The sequence below is a fragment of the Phalacrocorax aristotelis genome, chromosome 4 (genome assembly GCF_949628215.1).
Source record: "Phalacrocorax aristotelis chromosome 4, bGulAri2.1, whole genome shotgun sequence".
NCBI lineage: Eukaryota > Metazoa > Chordata > Aves > Suliformes > Phalacrocoracidae > Phalacrocorax > Phalacrocorax aristotelis.
This window is the reverse complement of record NC_134279.1, coordinates 69,799,827-69,817,624: the sequence shown is the minus strand read 5'-3', so window position 1 is coordinate 69,817,624 and position 17,798 is coordinate 69,799,827. Positions and strand designations below refer to the sequence as shown.

Below are 17,798 nucleotides of genomic sequence, written 5' to 3'. Positions count from 1 at the left end.
CAGGGCTGTACCATAACGGGCTGTGGCACACCTCCCAGGTACCAGTGCGATACTGTCCCAGCGCCGGACGGCAGCGGGTTGGCGGGCCTCGGAGCCAGCTTCCTGACAGAGGAGAAATCGCTGCCACGCGTGTAACAGGGTTGCTCCACCTGTACGGCCCAGGGATAAGTGATCAGGATAAGTGATCACAGACCTGCAACCATTTCCTAGGGGAATCTCGCACCAGCACTAATCCCAGGTCCACTGACATGTATTAATCGACTCTAATGGCTAAGTTGCCAAGCTAAACACTTGGGAGACCGCGTCTAACAGCACCACCTGGCCACACCTGCCGCAGCGCCACAGCGGGGTGGTCTAGACATCAAAGTTTTGTTGCAATGTAACTTTTATTTGGCAAAGTTGCTGTGTGGTAGGAGGGGGCAGCGGCCAGGCGCGGGGGCGCCGCGCACAGCCCTCCGCCCCGGCGCCCGTTCAGCCCCCGGGGAATGAGCTGCGGCGGCCGAAGGCGAACCCCTCGCCCGAGCTGGGGCCGCCGGCTGCCTGCGGCTGCCGGGGAGTTCGGCCCCGCCGCCGGACGGCGGCCGCGAAGGACACCGGGAGCGCGGAGAAGGCGGCGCGGGGCCGCGGCGGGGGCGGAACGCGCCGCGCGGGGCCGCGTTTGCGCGGGGAAGCAGTGCGCGGCGGCACCGGGCCGGCGGCGGAGGGGGCGGGCCGCCATGGCGGTGGACATCACCCTGCTCTTCAAGGCCAGCGTGAAGACGGTGAAGACTCGCAACAAGGCGCTGGGAGTGGCGGCGGGGGACAGCGCCAGGGACGAGCTGCTCAAGCGGAGCGCCGCCCGCGCCAAGAGCGACTTCACCGGCCGGGCCCGGGAGGTGGTGAGTGCGGCGGCGGCCGGGCCCCGGGGGCAGGAGGAGGCGGGGAAGCGGCGGCGGCCGAGTCCCGGGGGCGGGGGGAGGAAGGGGAGCAGCGGCGGCGGCCGGGCTCGCCGCGGCCCGCGTTTGCCGGCGGCCGGTTCCGCGGCTCCGCCTGGGCGGCGGGCGGGCAGCCCGCCCCTCTCAGCCCGGCCTGGGAGCAGGCCACCGCCTCCGGCTCTCCCCGGGGGCCCGGGGCGGGCGAGCGGCCCCCGGCGCCGCCCGCAGACAACCCCGGGGCGGCTGTTTCCCACAGGGACATGGCGTGAGAGCCGGGAGCCCGGGGACGGGGCAGGCTCCGGGCGGGGCCCGCTCGGCGGCGGCGGCGGGGCGGGCAGGGCCGTCCCGTGCCGTCCCGTCCCGGGGGGCTCCGCCGGCCCCAGCGCCGTCCCGCGGGAGGGCCGCCGCCCCCGGCCGTGCGGACGCGGCCGTCCGTCGGTGTGCGCCGCGGTCCCGCGTGCGCGTGCCCTCACGCCGCTTGCCACGTAAGAGGTCGCTTCTCTGGCAAGTGGGAGCGTTTGTCACGTGGCACCGTGTACGCTGTCTCCGGTGTTATTTTTTTTTCTTCTGTCCTACAGCATGGCTGTAACGTGCCGGTTCCATCCATACAAGTTACATGTAAAAGGGTAATCAGGACAATTTAAGACTTGAGAAGGCAAGCACAGCGAAACTATGGAATTACGGAGCTGAAGGCTGAGCGGCAGTATTAATAGTTCTCAGTCTGCAGTCGTACTGTAAAAACAAATTTGTTGTAGATTATTCTTGTCCATACTGAGTAAAAGACAGGGGGAAAAGTCTGATACTGAAGCAGAGTTTGAATAACACGTTTAACAAGACACTGGAACATATTTTGAAAAGCTAAAAGAAAAAGACTGCTCAGTATGCTCTCTGAGGAGACGGGCTTACAGAACGCATGTGGAAGTTGAGGGCTAAACAAAGAATGCCCAGGTAGCCTCATTCCGTCATTATCTAACTTGTGAATAGTTTAGTTTTCAAGCGCAGATATTAATGTCACATTTCTATGCTCATTGTACTTTTCCCAGTTCCAAGAGAGAGTACTTAAAAGCTAATGTGTTTTATAACACTTGACGTTTGATGTTCTGTAGCCCAGTTCGGCTTTGAGGCCTAAGCAGGGGGTGTCAAGTTGGGTTCCTGTTAAGTGAGCGTATAATTATTAACCATTGCAAGAAGTTGATTTAAGTGACTAGTCAGCTGTGAGTTCTATGGTAGGGATCTATCTGCAGTGCTCAGACCAGTCCATAAAACTATATTCAAGATCTTCATCCAGGACATCTACCTTTTTTCCTCCACTGCATCTCCTGATTTTTAACTAAAGATATTCCATTTGCTGCAGTGTTAGAGAGAATGGGGTCCTTCAGTCTTACCTCAGAACAGGGCAACCTTTTTAATTTTTAACACAATTTGTGTGTCCGTAAATTCGTAGAGTTCTAAAAAGGATTGAAACTTTATTACAGGGCACCATGTTGACATTTAGTTGCACCATCAACACGGCTGCAACTTCTAAATCTGCCATTGAGAGCTCCAGCACTTGGGCTGAGGGTGAGGGCAGGTTATTACCCTCTAAGGGCTTAGTGCTAGATGGTGTTTGGATACTCTGTCAGGTGTTTCACTGCTGTTTGCAGTAGCAGAGGAAGCAAGAGGAAATCTGAGCTTTTAAATTTCTGTTCTAGATGTTCTTATAGCCACAGGCTTCGGTTCGTTCCTGTTGAAGCTTTTTACCTTCTGCCCCATTGCCTCCCATACTCTCTCTGTCTGCACTTCAGACGCTGAAACTGATGAGGAGGAACTGTATTGCAAATAATTTATAGCCTCAGACTAGGCTCAGATCAGCTCCTTCCTCCATCCTAGTGTTTTCTCTCTTTTCCCTTCCTACCACCAATGCTCAATTGTTTTTGCTTCCTCCCAGTTTTGGTTTTCTTTCTTAAGTTCCGTTCATACTCAGGCCTAGCCTCACCTTCATAATCTTCTCGCTGCGTAGCCGTAGTCCTGTGCAGTGATGGCATGCTCTAGCTGTGTCCTTTTCCTCCTGCCTTAGTCCTTTCTTTCCACTGGGTCACACCTATTTCCTGCTGGCCCCAGTCTTCTCTCTGTTCCTGTAACTCAGTTGCATTTGTGACAGTGAGCCAACAACCTCCGGGACCAGAGACCACCATTTTAATGTGTGAATAAAATATTGAAACTGCATCTAGAAGGAGAAGCTTTGTAGTAAAATAAATTATTAATTTAACTGCTTGTTTCAGCCAAATACGGTTTGGTTTGATTATGTATGTGTCAACCCCCCTTTCAAGTACTTCGTTGTAGCCTCATAATTGAAAATTTAGCTGCTTCTGCAAGACTATGCAACTTAGCTTGCAAATGTAATCTTTGATAGATTAGTTCTTTGACATATTTCTTTTTTAAAAAGCTTCCCAAAAGCTAGTGAATTCTTCCCTATCTGTGTACAGGTGTTTTGCTCATTGCTTAATCTGAGGAACATACCAAACAGTGTTGTCTTTAAAAATTGTACTGAAAAATACTGGTCAGAATCCATATAACAGCGGAGACCCTGAGTAACCTACACGTAGTCACCATTTTCATTATGCCTTATTTGGTTGCAGAATAGAATAGTTTCAGTTGGAAGGGACCTACAACGACCATCTCGTCTGTCTGACCACTTCAGCGCTGACCAAAAGTTAAAGCATGTTATTAAGGTCATTGTCTGAATGCCTTTTAAACACTGACAGGCTTGGGGCATTGACCACCTCTCTAGGAAGCCTGTTTCAGTGCTTGACCAGCTTCTTGGTAAAGAAATGCTTCCTAATGTCCAGTCTAAGCCTCCCCTGGTGCAGCTTTGAGCCATTCCCACGTGTCCTGTCACTGAATCCCAGGGAGAAGAGCTCAGCACCTCCCTCTCCACTTCCCCTCCTCCGGCTGTAGAGAGCAATGAGGTCACCCTCTGCCTCCTTGTCTCTGGACTAGACAAATGCAAAGTCCTGAGTTGAAGGTCTCCATTTGACATGCAAATATGGAAGTGTTGAAATATTTATGCGGACTCTACACACAGACCTACTCCTTCCAGTGTTACATTCAGGGTGGGTTTGCTTTGCTTCTTGCCGGTGGAGCTGGGCCATTTGTGCTCCAAGCTGTGGGAGTGGCAGCCAGCCCTGGTCCAGATGTGTGGCAGCACAGCTGGATTGCGGGGCTGGGAGGGTGCTCAGCCCTGCCTGGGGCAGCTGCACAATTAGAGTTCTCCTTTCTAGCCCATCCTGCAGAGGTTTTGTATCCCATTATGAACGTGTTTGAGCACTTGGCTGAACTGTATTAAGTGATGCAACTCTCGGTCATATGGAGTATACTTTCTTCCTCCCTTTTCTCCCAAAGGATTATGAGTTTTGCTGTAGGATCTGAGGTCTGTGGAAATGTTTACCTTTTTTTTTTTTTTGTCTTCTTCAGAGACAGACTCTAAGTGGTATTTAAGAGAAAGATTGAAGGTCCTTAGCATTTGGAGAAGAAGCTGGCAAAGTTGTAATAGTTCCTTATTTTCTCTTGAATTTAATTTTTCTTTCCTAAGAAAGCTCTGTATCTGCACAGTGGGATTCTATATTTATGGTAAAGTGTCATTGCACCCAGGAGATATGGTTATAAAGCCCTGTCTTACATTCTCAAACTTAACATGATTTTTTAGGTGGATTGAAGTAGGCACAGAGAATGTGTGAGCTTTGACTTGAATCAATACTGTGTGGGAAAACAGCTTTAGAGATGGGAGGATACATTTTGTGTGCTCCTGGTATTTTGCCTTAGTTACAAAAAATACTTCAACATTCTGTATTAATTCGTATTTTTTGAAAGCTGACTGGTTTATGCTCAGGTGCGCTGTATTGCTGCAGTCTGTGGGGAGCTGGTGGAGGTTTTTGTATTTGAGGCTAAGTTGGTAACAGAAGTGTGTTATGAAGTTATCTAAAGCCAGTGTAATATTAGTTGCAGAGACTGCTGTTGCTGGTGATATTGTTAAACTGACAAAACTGATCTGCTTGCCTATTGATGCTCTTCTAAATCAAAGATGACTCTTATAGCCATGAACTTTTGAAAGGCGCTTCTTTGCCCCAGCATTGACCCATCAGTGTTTATTCTGTTTGGGTTTTTTTTGTCTGTCAGCTGCATTGTATAACCATTGGATTGTGTGATATGTAATGAGAGATGACTAGTGCTGTGTGTATGGTGAATGTTTTTGGCATCTCTCTACCTGTTCACCAGTTACATATTGACTAGGACCAGGTAGGAAATGATTGTTGAGGGATTCCATACAAGAAAGCTACAATAACAGTGGCAGACTTTCCATTTCTTGCAATTTATAAAAGACTTTTAGAATTCATTAAGTGTATGTTAGTGCTTTTCGGTCAACTAAAACAAAAGCAGCAAGGTTTTTCTTTTTATTTTTTTGTCCTTAGACTTTTACAGTGACATGGCTATTTAAAATGTAGTATGCAGGGATATTAAAGTTTGCATTTCATCATACTTTTGCAGGCTTATGTAGTTCCTCAGTATGGTATCCAATCTGAGATTAAGCTGGGTTAATGTACTAAGTGATTGAAAAATTTTAAGGATTAGAGCAAAAGTATTTAAATAAAAAAAACCAAACTGGACTTGAAGTAAGTGTTTGGGGACAAACATAAGCAGTTCAGATACAGTGTAGGCCCAGTTTGTGACACTTGTTCATAGCTTTACCATGATCTTAAACCTGCGTTTTTGGAAGGTGTTTGGCACTTGAACATCTGTCTTAGGACAGTCTTAGGAAATCTCACTATTTAAGCCTTTGCTGTTGCTTTTGGTTATGGCAAGTATGAGCTATTGGGAATATCACACACAGAATCACAGAATGGGAGGTGTTGGAAGGGACCTCTGGAGATCATCTATCAAATATACTTTTTTCTTAGTTATTTGAAAATATTGAAGGAATGGGAACTTCTTATCATTGCTGACTGTTCAATATGTGGTAGAGAAATGGTATCAGGACTGATACAGCATATTAACAGAAATAAAGATAAATTTAACGGTCAAGCAGAATTTCATGGTGGGCTTGATTGCAGCCGTGAATGAAACTTTTTGTTTTGCTAGGACATTATCTTCTTCTGTAAAGTTTTGCAAAAAGCTAAAAAATGAAGTGCTGGAGCATGAATTCTTCAGAAGCAATACCAGACATATCTGAAAACATATCCCTGAGAATGGAAAATTTGAAACACTAAATGTTTCTAAGTCTTTAAATGCAAAATTTCAGAATGATCAAATGTCTGTGTTTGAAGTTGTTGAACGCATAAGGATGCCAGATCCATGAGGCTACAACATCTGTTAGTCATATAACTTCTGTGTATGGATTCTGTAGGATGATTAACTGATTCTTAAAAAAAATTGGTATGATAGGCCAATATTAACATCAAGAATAGGTTCGGCTGCTCTGCACAAATATGTAATGAGGAGGAAAAATCCCCACACAAAACTTGCCTCTGAAAATTTCTGGTGAAAACCAGAGCAGATGACACTGCATATAAATTTTGAGCAAACATTTTAAATACAAGGCCACCTGACTTTCATAGCATACCGCTCTAGCTACACATAGGTTAGCAGTGGCCTTTTTTTGGTGATTGTTTTTTTGGTAGGGTGTGGTTTTCTTCTTCTTGGTGTTTTTTTTGTTTGTTTGTTTAATGTTACATACTCTGAGTAAAACAGTCCTTTTGTGCATACCTGCATTAAATCCATGTATCTCATTGCTTGGGTGCAGCCCATGGGATAATTCAAAATAGCATTGCTATTAGAAGAGATGGAAAGCTGATGTTTCTTCCTTGGTCCCAAACACAGGATCTTCCTGCGCACACTTTGGTACTCAGAGCAATCTCGTAGGAGGGAAAAATGAGGCAGGGGTGTTCGTTTATGGTGTTTACAATGGCTTGATCTTTACCACTGTCACTAAAAAGTCACGGGGAATGCACAAACCAGTTCCTGGTCACCCAAATTGACCATCTAGGACCACTTTGGATTGTGTGACATAATTACTGACATAGTACAGTTAAAAATTAATGTTTTTAAACATATGTACTTTCTGATCTCTTTCAAACTATTCAGGATTGTTCAAACAGGTACCAAGAATAAAATTGAACCACCAAAATTGTGTAATGGGTCTGGTTACAGTAAATCATCAGTAGCCAGTATCCAGTGCTAATAGAGAAAGACAAGTCTGCAGCCTCACTAGAAAATTTCTAGGGGTTTATAAATTTAAAAAAGTTTGAAAAACATTAGATTATTAGATCTAGATTTCTAATAAAGGATTCCTTGTGCTTAATAATATTTTAGTATTGTAAGAAAAAAGGGTTACTCTGTTGCTTACTGTCAGATACGTAGTAGGTTTGGTGGTAGGCAGGTACCACCCTGCTGGTTCAGGGAGTAACACCATCGCTGTTTTGGAAGTAAAAGGTATATGAAAGTAAAGTACCAAGTATTAGATGTTTTATTGGAATATGACAATAATTATTATGCTGCTGGTTCAGGTTGGTGTCAGCAGAACGTATCAAATGACATCTAAGCTTTTTAAAAGACCAAGAAATATCCAAAATAACCAGCTTGCTATATTAACTTTTTATAGGATGGGACGTGTATATTCTAAATCTAGCAAATACCCGAATGGGGCTTAATCCTGAAAACTTCCATGTCTGAGAGTCCATGGCAGAACACAGGCAGTGCATCAAAGACTGCATGGTCACATAGTGAACCACTTCTGTTACAGTCGAACAGCTGATACTAACAAGTGCTGTGAGGGAAATGGCCAAAAATGGTTAAAATGGTGCACTTCAATTTTTTTGGTTCTATAGTCAAACTAAAAAATTCTAACCTGATTTACTAAAGTTAGTTTATATGATCGTTTTGACTCTTAACAACTACATAAGTCCCATGAGAGAATATTTGGATGCAAGGGAAATATATACTGCTTATGATATAACCAATTATAGTCTTTATTAGAAATTACTGACTGTGCCAAATTTTGGACAGCAAGTGATATTTCAGTTCACTTCTTAACTTCTAATGAGACGTAAGTTCTAATAAATTGGGCCCATAGCTGAGGTCACTAGAATTAATTCTGACTTCTCCCACATACAGTTATAAACGGTCACTTCTCTCCTCAAAGTTCACTGACGGTGCTGCATTTTGTACTCATTTACATGCACATGGGTGTCCCTCGCCCATTTTCTAGGCAGAAAATATGATTCTAAATTACACTTTTTCAACTGGGTAGTTCCAGTGTACTGCTTTCTAATATTTCAGATTTCTCTCTTTGCATCTGCAAATTATGGTTAACGTTAGGTTTTTATCGTGAGCATTTATTGGTTTTACCTCTCATTTCCTTGTTAGAGAAGAAATTTAGCCTGAGAGGTAGAAGGGAAAGAAGTTGATAATTTTAATTAGTAGAGGAGACACACATAAAAAGCCAGTTAAGGAAATAGGAGAGGAAAGATTTTTTTTTTTAAGATTTTTTGAGAGGAATGAAATGCTGACCTTGTTTAATGCAATAGGATTAAATGCCAAATCACTAATGTTCCCCATGTGATGCTTCTGGTTTTAGCAAAACTCCCATCAGTAACAGTGGTGAGGGTATAGGTTGGCCTTGGGGGAGAAGTTATGAACTCTTATATTTTGGGAAATGTCTGTGCAAATGTCTGTTGTTGTCCTCCCCTGCTTTGTTTGTTTGTTTTTAAGTACATTCTTAACTCCATGGGAATTATCTTCTGAATATAACTGAACAGCAGGATTGAAAGTTGGCTTGGGAGACAACTTGCCTTAGTCGCCTATTAGTTTTGTTTTGACTAACTGGACATCATGTGGTGCTGAGGAGTCCAGAAGTATGTAAGGCTGCAGTTCCCATTTTGAGGGCATTGCTTTTGTCCTCACCTCCTACCAGGGCCAGATTGGTTGTAGGAGGTTCTTTCCTGACTTAGAGTTGTTGGAGGAATTGTTATATCCTGTAGCTGGTCACTAGGAACACCTTCCTGACTATAGTTGTCCATTAAACTGACACCTCCTGTGGATTCTTGATTTGTCACCTTGCCACAAATAAAGATAACATTTACGGGAGTTCGTAGTGCATATGGAAGTGGAAGAAAGCTGAGGCTTATCGTATGTAGCTGCCTCATTTTCTCAGACATAGGTTGTGTTAGCATGACCTCTGAAGGAGGAGAAAGGTAGGCCAGGGGCAGGGTGGTGGGTCCCATGGCATCTGAAAAGCCGGAGAGATACAATGGCAGAGAAAGACAACAGAAAATGAGCAGGCTTAGCTGGAAGAAAATAGAATGACACAGGTTGGGGAAGGGACAGTCTAACATAAGAGGTGGAAATATGGTTTTAAAAAAAACATACACCAAAACAAAAAAAACTCCAATGAATACCAGGAAATGATATGGAGGTTATGATAGAGTACATCTAAATAGGAAAGAACGGAAGGGAAATGAAAGAAGGAAAGGTGAGAATGGAACTTAATACTTAACAGGTTAGTGAATTTAATTGATGCAGTTATGCTTTTTACTGTTTCTCTGAGTTTTTTATCAAAGATTTTGCCGCAAGAACAGCTCATTATTTTGAGTGCTTCAATACATTGTCATGACTAGAAGCTTTGGGCTCTGTGTTTATATTTTTTAAAACCATATTATCTTGTTTGGGACAGAAATGAACTTAAAAATAAGCAGACCAAAAGAATACCAGTGTGATTAGAGGTTTAACTGTTGGGACTTATTTTTCCAGGTATTAGCAGTGAGGCCAAAATAAAGCTAATTTATCTGGAAGTTAGTAACTTTAAGATTCTGATTCCCTTCCTCCTCTTCTTTTTTTATAAATAGGACAAATTTAGTGGGTACTAGTCTGGAGAAGAACTTAGCCGTGACTCTTCCAGCATCCTGCAGTTCTCACTTTCTCTGTGCAGAAATGCTTAAGTTGAGAGGAGTATTCTTTGTGTCTTGGACATTTGAAAAACACTACTTTTGTTAGTTTCTGCTAAATCTAGACTTGGATTAAGGAGTTTTCTTCTCTGTGACAATTAGCGAACAGAATTTCTCAGTCATTACATGTTAATTGCTTTGAACTGTGAAGTGTACGGAAACGTTAATAAAATGGGGAGATACTGTGATTTAGGATGCTAGCTATGCTTCACACATGTGATTAGCAAAACCCCCCCACATTTAAACCCACTTCATCTTGGGGTGCAGCTTTTCAAAGCATAAAGCTTTTGCAGCTTCTCAGAAAAATGGGTTACAAATCATTCCTTTCAACAAGTAGTACCGACACTTGTGTTTTTGCCAGTTGGGGCTGGTTTTGGTCATCAGGATTAGTTATTGCTGCAGTGCTGAGCTGATGCCTTGTGATTTTTGGTAATGAGTGGACTAAGTTTTTGTGTGTTTCACCATAGACAAAAGGATAGAATTCTTCAGTGAAAGATTACATAATTATATGCTCTGTCTTTGAAACTTCAGACCAATGTGTTTGAAAAGATTTTTCAGACTGGCAAATATTAAAACCTGGTATGATAACTTCAGCAGTGAAAGCAATTAAAGGGTGAAAATTGGAGGTATGAGTTGTTTCCAGCAATTTTGGGAAAATGTTCTTTAGTGTTGAAAATATTACAGTATGCTATAATTGCATAGAATTTTAAATGATGGATACTTTCTTGAAAATGTAAGTTTCCTGACTTCAGGGTGGTGTGTCAAAGCTTTCTGTCTGCCAAAAAAATGACATTTTTATAGTGATCAGGTATCAGCCTTGAGGTGTGTGTTGTCCTTTTTTACCCTACTGTTCTGACGCTGCCTTCCCTTTTGATGGAGGGTGGTGAGCAAAACAGAGAAGTGGATGCACTGCATCTGCTCAAATTTAAATCTGTTCCATTTCCATAGGTATTGTCCAGCATTTGAGAAACAAACAAACCAAAAAGCAGATACAGTCAAATGTAATCCAGCTTCCTTTCAATCTTTGCTTTTCTACTATTAATAGGTTGCTTGATGTTTCCCATTGGATATTTCCTTTTTTGGTTGACTTTCAAATGATTTTGAAGGTGGATGTAACCTCACTGATTCTAAATTGAGTATTTCATTTCTGTAGTACAAGATGCAACTGATTGGTGTTTCCCATCTCTCCATGTCTCAGCTGGATAGCAAGTGTGAAATGGGCTCCAAGTGAATGTCAGTGGAGGCTCTGTGAGGATATCCAGAAGCTCTTAAATGTTGTGTTGGTCTGTGGTTGAAAGTAAGAGAAGGGGTCTGTGTTTGACTCATAAGTTTATTAGAGCTCTAATAGAGAGTATTATTCTAATATTAGAATTCTAACATGGTCATTCAATATTTTGTTTGGTTTTTTAATGGAAAAAAAGGTAAGTCCTTAAATGTTTAGTACATGTGAAAGTAAGCTATGGCTAAATTTAGAAGACCAGAAATAATCTTGCTGCAGGACTTCTGGGGTTTCTGGAACAAAATACACACCTGAGCCCTGGCAGGTAAAAGCAGAGCTGAGAGCCAAGTGCTGGGTTCTACGGCAGCTGCCCCTGAGTGTGGTGGGGACGCGGCGCTGGCTCCATGGCGGCAGCGTGCTGGGGAGCACAGAACACCCAGAGCCTTCAAACAGCCCCCAGAGAAGGGGGAAGTTGATTAAAGGGGCAGGAAGACAGGGGAGTTTGTCAGCAATGTGTTGAAAACAAGGTGTTCTACAGACCATTGGTATTTTGAGGAGGAAAAGCTTGCTTTTGGAGTCCTGCATTGTTCTAGAAGCGTTGAATCATCTGCTGTTTTTCAGATTGACGTGTAAAATACAGCTGTAATTGCATTATGGGATGTTTTGTTGCCTATTTTCAGGTGGTTTGGGTGTTCTTACAAAGTAGAATCAATTTTATGTTCCCAGGCTTTTTGAGATTTCTCTTTCTTAAAGAAATTCCAGCCTTCCTTTGAGAGTTTTTGGCTGAGCTAATGGGCTCATTTTCCCCCTACCTCATCTCCATTTTAGCAGGTTTTTTTCTTGCTTTTATTCTTCCTTGCTGGAAGAGAAGCAAAGCATTGTATGAGCTGCAGAGGAACATACTGCTTAGTCTTCTGGCACTTCATGTACAACATACACATGTATATCTGTCTTTTTTTATAACTAGTTCACTTCTATTAAAAATAAATGGTGATAGCGAACCGATATGTGAAAGACAAACATGTAATAGTGATGAAAACCATTTAATGATTAGTAGGGAAACAAATATTTATTGAAAATAAAAACCATGTCTAAAGGCCCTAATGCTGACTTTTGGAAACACTACCATGTTGTGGTATCTGCAATACCGTATGTCCTGTACAGTAGATATTGTTTAAAATTGCTTGGGAACTGGAGCCTTGCAATTGTGTGCTTGGAATGTCCTGCAGATAATTAAGTTGTGGTCAGGCTTTAGAAAAATAAAAAGTTCTCGAACTATGATTTTATAAACATGCTACAATAACATTTCTTTATATTTAACAGTTTCTTATAGAAAGCTGATACTCTCACAAGGCACTGACTAAAGGTAAAACATCAAGAAAGAAAAAATATTAAATTAAAACTTCACTTAGGATGTTGACAGTTGGCTTGTAATATTAAACAGATGTGCGTGTTCTTGGGATATTCTTTCAGGACCTTGTTGCATACCCATTTTCAAGTGACAGCTACAAATTTTTGATTAATTTAAAATTTTTTCTTCAGTTGTCTTTGATATATATTAATTTCTTTGGGTCAAATCAGTTGGACAATGTGATGCATAGTGTAGTTTCTGCTGTGATGTTCAAGGTAAAGGGCTCCTTTATGAAGGCTTAAATGGAGACATTGGGTCATTCAACTACATAGAAAAATTATTACATGTATGCAAAGATTCTTGGGCATGATATCACCTTTGCATGTGTAAGAAGGGCATTTATTAATTCTGGTTGTGGATATGGTAGGGCATAATTTGGTCTCTTTGGCTTCTAGTCAATACTGCACATAGGAGTCAACACCAAAATAAAGAAACTTACATTTTTAAAAGAGGTAAGTTCAGTGAAACATAGAGGGAATTATCAATTAAAGGAAAGGTGTATAGCACTGCTAAAATGACAAAATACTGTGTCCAGTTCTGACATCAACCTTTTTCAGAAATGTGGTGATGGTGGTAGGTTGTGTTGTTTTTGCTTTTTACAGGAGAGAGGTACAAAAATGATCTAAAGTCTGAAAAATCAATTTGGTGGAAAGAAATTTTCTCATCCTGTTTTGTTAGGAGACATGATCACAACGTAAAAAGTCTCCGATTGTTCATGGATCATACGAAAAAGTAAAAATAAGATACATTTACTGAAAAAAAGTACATACTACTTGTGGTGTGATTCAGCTGACCCTTGATTTGGTAGATTCTACATCACTTGAAATCTCCAGTTAAGCGGAGTACCAATGCAGTTTGCAATATATGCACAAGTAATGCAGGAGTTAATGCATAGGGATGGCTCAGGAATTCCTTTTTACATATGGGACACTGCTTCGTACCAAAGCAAAGAATTGGATACTGGTTTCCCAAATCCCAGACTACTGCTCCAGTGACCTATGACTCTGTTCAGTCTGACCTTAGACTGTGCGAATGTATGGATGTTCTGTCTTCATTTTTAATAATAAATGAACTTACAGGAAACAATGTGTTAAAGTATTTCTAAAATAAAATTGTCATATTAGACTTAACAGGGTGCTTAATCTAGTTATCTACTACAGAAGTTACTTACTGCAAAGTAAGTAACCTCTCTTTTTATGTTCCCTTCCCCCCCCCCCCCCCCCATGTGCAGAGTGTGTTACATTATTTTTCTGTTTGTTTGGTTTTAAGAATAAAGGCAGCATTAACAGGGTGAGGTATTCATTGGTTAAATAATACTGCATTTCTGTAGTCTTCATAGCAAATCAGTTTCATGTATATGAATTGGGTATCACTTTGTTTTGTAAAGATTTGTCTAAAGATGCAATCATACACCATAAAGTGGATGAGACTAGCTTATTGAAAGAATGAACATTATTTGTTTTAATGATGGTGTTTCCAATTGCTAAGATTTTTAGCTCACTGTGGAACCCATTGAAGCATCAATGGGAAATACTTATGAGAGCTCAGATATTGTTTCTTGTGTTTTTGAATATGATGTAAAGGAGCATACAACAAATACAGGAAAAGAAAGGAAAGAAGGAAAAGAAAATAGGAAAAAATATCAAAGAGTTAATCAGTTGGTCTAAAATGTGACCTAGTATAACTTCTTATATTTATTTTCTTGTGTGATGGCATAGAGAATGGTGGTGCTGTGGTCTGGCTATTACTTTACCATTGCTTCACAATTTATTGTCTGAAAAATTACAGTAGTTTCAGGAGTGGTTTGTGGGTTCACACAAGACACTTGAAATACTTATTACAATTTTATTTTGTAGAGAAAATAAGGCATGTACATTGTTTGAAGGAAACTTTCTTTTGCTTACAATAAATGAAAAACCTTTTCTATATAGCTCTTAAATAAAGATTGACTCTTACTGAATTAAGCATATGCACCCTATGTAAATTCTAATCTGAATACTATTCCAATTTTAAAGAAATATATTTAAAAGCCTCCATTAGAAATATGGGAAGGAAGATAATGCAAATACTACATGGATTTTATCTTCTGAATAAATTTGTGTGGTTGTTTTTGACGCTAATAAGAAACAGAAGTTTACTTCAAAGACCTTTTTTTAAATTTGTTTATACGTGGTTGTTACTGATGCTTTTACGTTTAAAAAAGAGCTACTATTACAAACCCCCATTACTTCTTTGCAGGCATTTTATGGATTGAACTGCTTTCAACAAACTGATTTGTATCAATCAGTTCTTAAAATATAGTGGAAGAAGTTTCTTCTTTCAGTCAGACTTGTAAGTTGTACTGGGAGTTCTGCACAGCCTGATGACAATAGGCATAATCTTCTGTCCGAGCAGGCGTATGAATAACTCTGTTACTACCATGCATCTTTCTGCTGGGGCTCTGGTGGTTGGTTCTGACTTCAGATTTTGTCATTTACTGGAGGACTTTGAAATAATATGAATATTCATATTATTCATCTTTTATTCCTAAAATATGAATAATAATGGAAGTTACATGAGATAACTTGCTATGCTCTTAAGCCTCTTTCCTGAGCACACTTGGAGAGAGGAGGAGACAATATTAACGTATTTATATTATCCTTATTACTGGTGCTTAAATACTAAATCTCTGGCAGAACAACTCTATAGGTGTCTGATCTGACAAAGATGACTGTTTTGCTGAGGCTGTTGACAGTGAGATGGTGGTGTTGATTAAACACAAATGTATGTTGTAACAAAAAATACTTTCTTATTGGAGTTTTATAAGCAGGAAGATTGTTGTAATGCAAATAAACTGAAACTCTTGAATAGTATGTTGTTTGGAATTAAGTTTCCTACCTCTTTTAAGACTATGAACCAAACTATTATATTGCCTTCTGATTGCATGGTGTCTTTTCTGCTTTAAATTGCTATACAAGCTCTGAGACTCCCTAACTGAGAGCAGAGCTAGATATCCTTTGTGCAGCATTTGAACTTGTAACTAAGCAAGTCATTTAAAATGCAAGATGAAATCCTGGTTGTACCGAAACAGGCTGCAGAGTTATGATTGATTTAATTGAAGAAAATATTTTGCAAAAAATCCTTAGCAGAGTAAAAGTTTAATGCTCGTTGCTTGTTCCACATTTTTATCTTGTGAGTGAGAGTGAGGACAAAGGCTCAGATGAGAAGACTTCTCTTCAGCACTCTCTGAAGTGCTTTTTTTATTAGTGTACCTTCCTTGCTTTTTTTGTTTGTAAGAAGTGAACTGAATTCATTGGGACTATTAATACATTGTTGAACTGGGATTCTGAGAGAGCATTCACAGAAACTTCTGATGAATAGGAAGGAATTACGAGTAAGGACATTTCTAATCTGTGTTATTTATTTGTATTTCCAAAGATATTCTGTACCTTAAACCAAAATAATTCTATAAATATTTATATGTAACAGTTGTTGAGTAAAACTTGCAATTTATCAAAAAAGTGTAGTTTTGAAAATATGTAAGAGTTGTAGCAATTAACCTACATGCACGTTTATAATTCTAGAAAATGGACAATGTATTACATTCAAAGACTGGATCTGATAGACCCAAATTGCTTAAAACATCAGTTATTGAAGATGTCCCCCTGGGACTTTGAGAAACCATTTAACAGATGAAAGTACATTTTGAAAAGTTTGACCTTACAGGCAATCATAAAATGAATCAAAACAGTTCTTTCCTCCCCGAAATGTACAGAGCCCATCTGTATCTAATCCAGTAATTATAGACTGAGTTCAATTACCTTCTCAAACTTGGAGCAGACTGGAGACTAGGCAGTGAACAAACATAGGGTTTTGTCTAGACCTCAATTGACCACAGTCTAAAACTTGAATTTATATCTAATTTTATTTTTAGCTTAGTTTGATAGTTTTTTAAAAGGATTTATTTTGCTACCTAGATCATGAAAGTTTTTACTTCTTGACCTAGTGTTTACAGCTACATTTTTATCCCATTGAAGTTAATAAAACGTCACCGAGTCCTAAGAGTTTACTGTATGTGATTTCAAATGTAACAAAAGTGGGTTACCCAGCTCTTTTGAGTCTTTAATATTGCTACAATGAAAGCATGAAAGAATCTGAACAAAATTATGTAACTTTTTCTCTGTGCTTGTATCTGTGTATTTAATGTTCAGAGAAAAAAAACCCAAAAACTTTGATGTTGTTTTCTGCTCTCTTAAAGAAATGAACCCCAAACCTACCTGACTGCAGTATTAGAAATGGTGCTGAAAATATATTTTACTAATTTATTTCAGTTAGAGCAAATGGACTGTCCATTCAACCATATGGTTTTAAAGAATACGTACACAGCTACAGGTTGTAGCAGCTAGTATAGGTTATCCCTTTGATCGCCAAGTTGAATCCCAGGCGTCTTTCGATATTATCCCACAAGTGAAACAAACCGCATAATCTACATCTTGTTCAGAAGTGTCCTGTGCTGTGTTCACTGTCTGACATAACATTGCCAACATAATCTTCTCATTTCTTGTATGACAGTTTACGTGCAACCCTCACTTGAAAAGCGTTCTTTGCAATAAGGATGTGTGTAGTTTGCAGAAACCAACCACTGTGTGCAAGACTCCTGTTGTCGCAATAGTACATTTCCTATCTCTTGGGTAGCAGTGGAGGAGCCTTGATTAAGGATGGAATAAACAGTATATTTTTAACTCTTAATTGTGCAGTGTGCTTTTGATGGGCTGGTGTCTCTTGGCAAGTGAAGGCTATGGCAATTGGTGCGTTCAGTTTAACTTACTGATTCTTAATAGTAATCAGCATTTTGTAGCAGTTGCTCTAATTAGTTAAGAATGTGGTTCATGATGACTTCCAAGTCAACACTTATTTAGTGAATAAGCTATACTGTTCCAATGAGTAGTAAATTTGATGTGACAAGCAGGAATCTTTTGATGTTTAATTGGTTTTCCTTGTAACACTTGAGGGAGGGGGAAAACCTGATCTAATGAAATGTTTCATAACTGTAAAGCTGAGAGGCCCAAGAGATTGCGTTGATTGTTCTGAATGTATTTTGTCTCTATTTTATAAGCATGGGAAAAGTTCTCTAATACTTGTCTTCTGGGTTTTTTGTAGTGTATAGTAGTTTTCTGTGTGAATGATAGTGTTCTGAAAAGTTAATATGGAAATATTTCAAACTATTTTCATAACTGTAGTTTTAAAACAAAATTTGTAATAGTATATGATGAGGAAACATAGTACGTTTTGATATATAA

General features: G+C 40.3%; 1 protein-coding gene across 2 annotated transcripts in view; it reads left to right on the top strand.

Annotated features, from left to right (window-relative positions):
* Positions 1 to 482: 482 nt before the first annotated feature.
* STX18 (syntaxin 18) overlaps positions 483 to 17,798 on the top strand; it is a 70,240-nt gene continuing 52,924 nt past the window's right edge. Inside the window, exon 1 of one of the 2 annotated variants that reach the window (XM_075091861.1) lies at positions 483 to 878. In XM_075091861.1, coding sequence (XP_074947962.1) covers positions 486 to 878 — 393 coding nt within the window. In that variant the 5' untranslated portion in view covers positions 483 to 485. Of the gene's footprint in view, positions 879 to 1,841; positions 1,863 to 17,798 lie in introns of those variants that run through there. The other variant, XM_075091862.1, reaches the window with a different exon arrangement.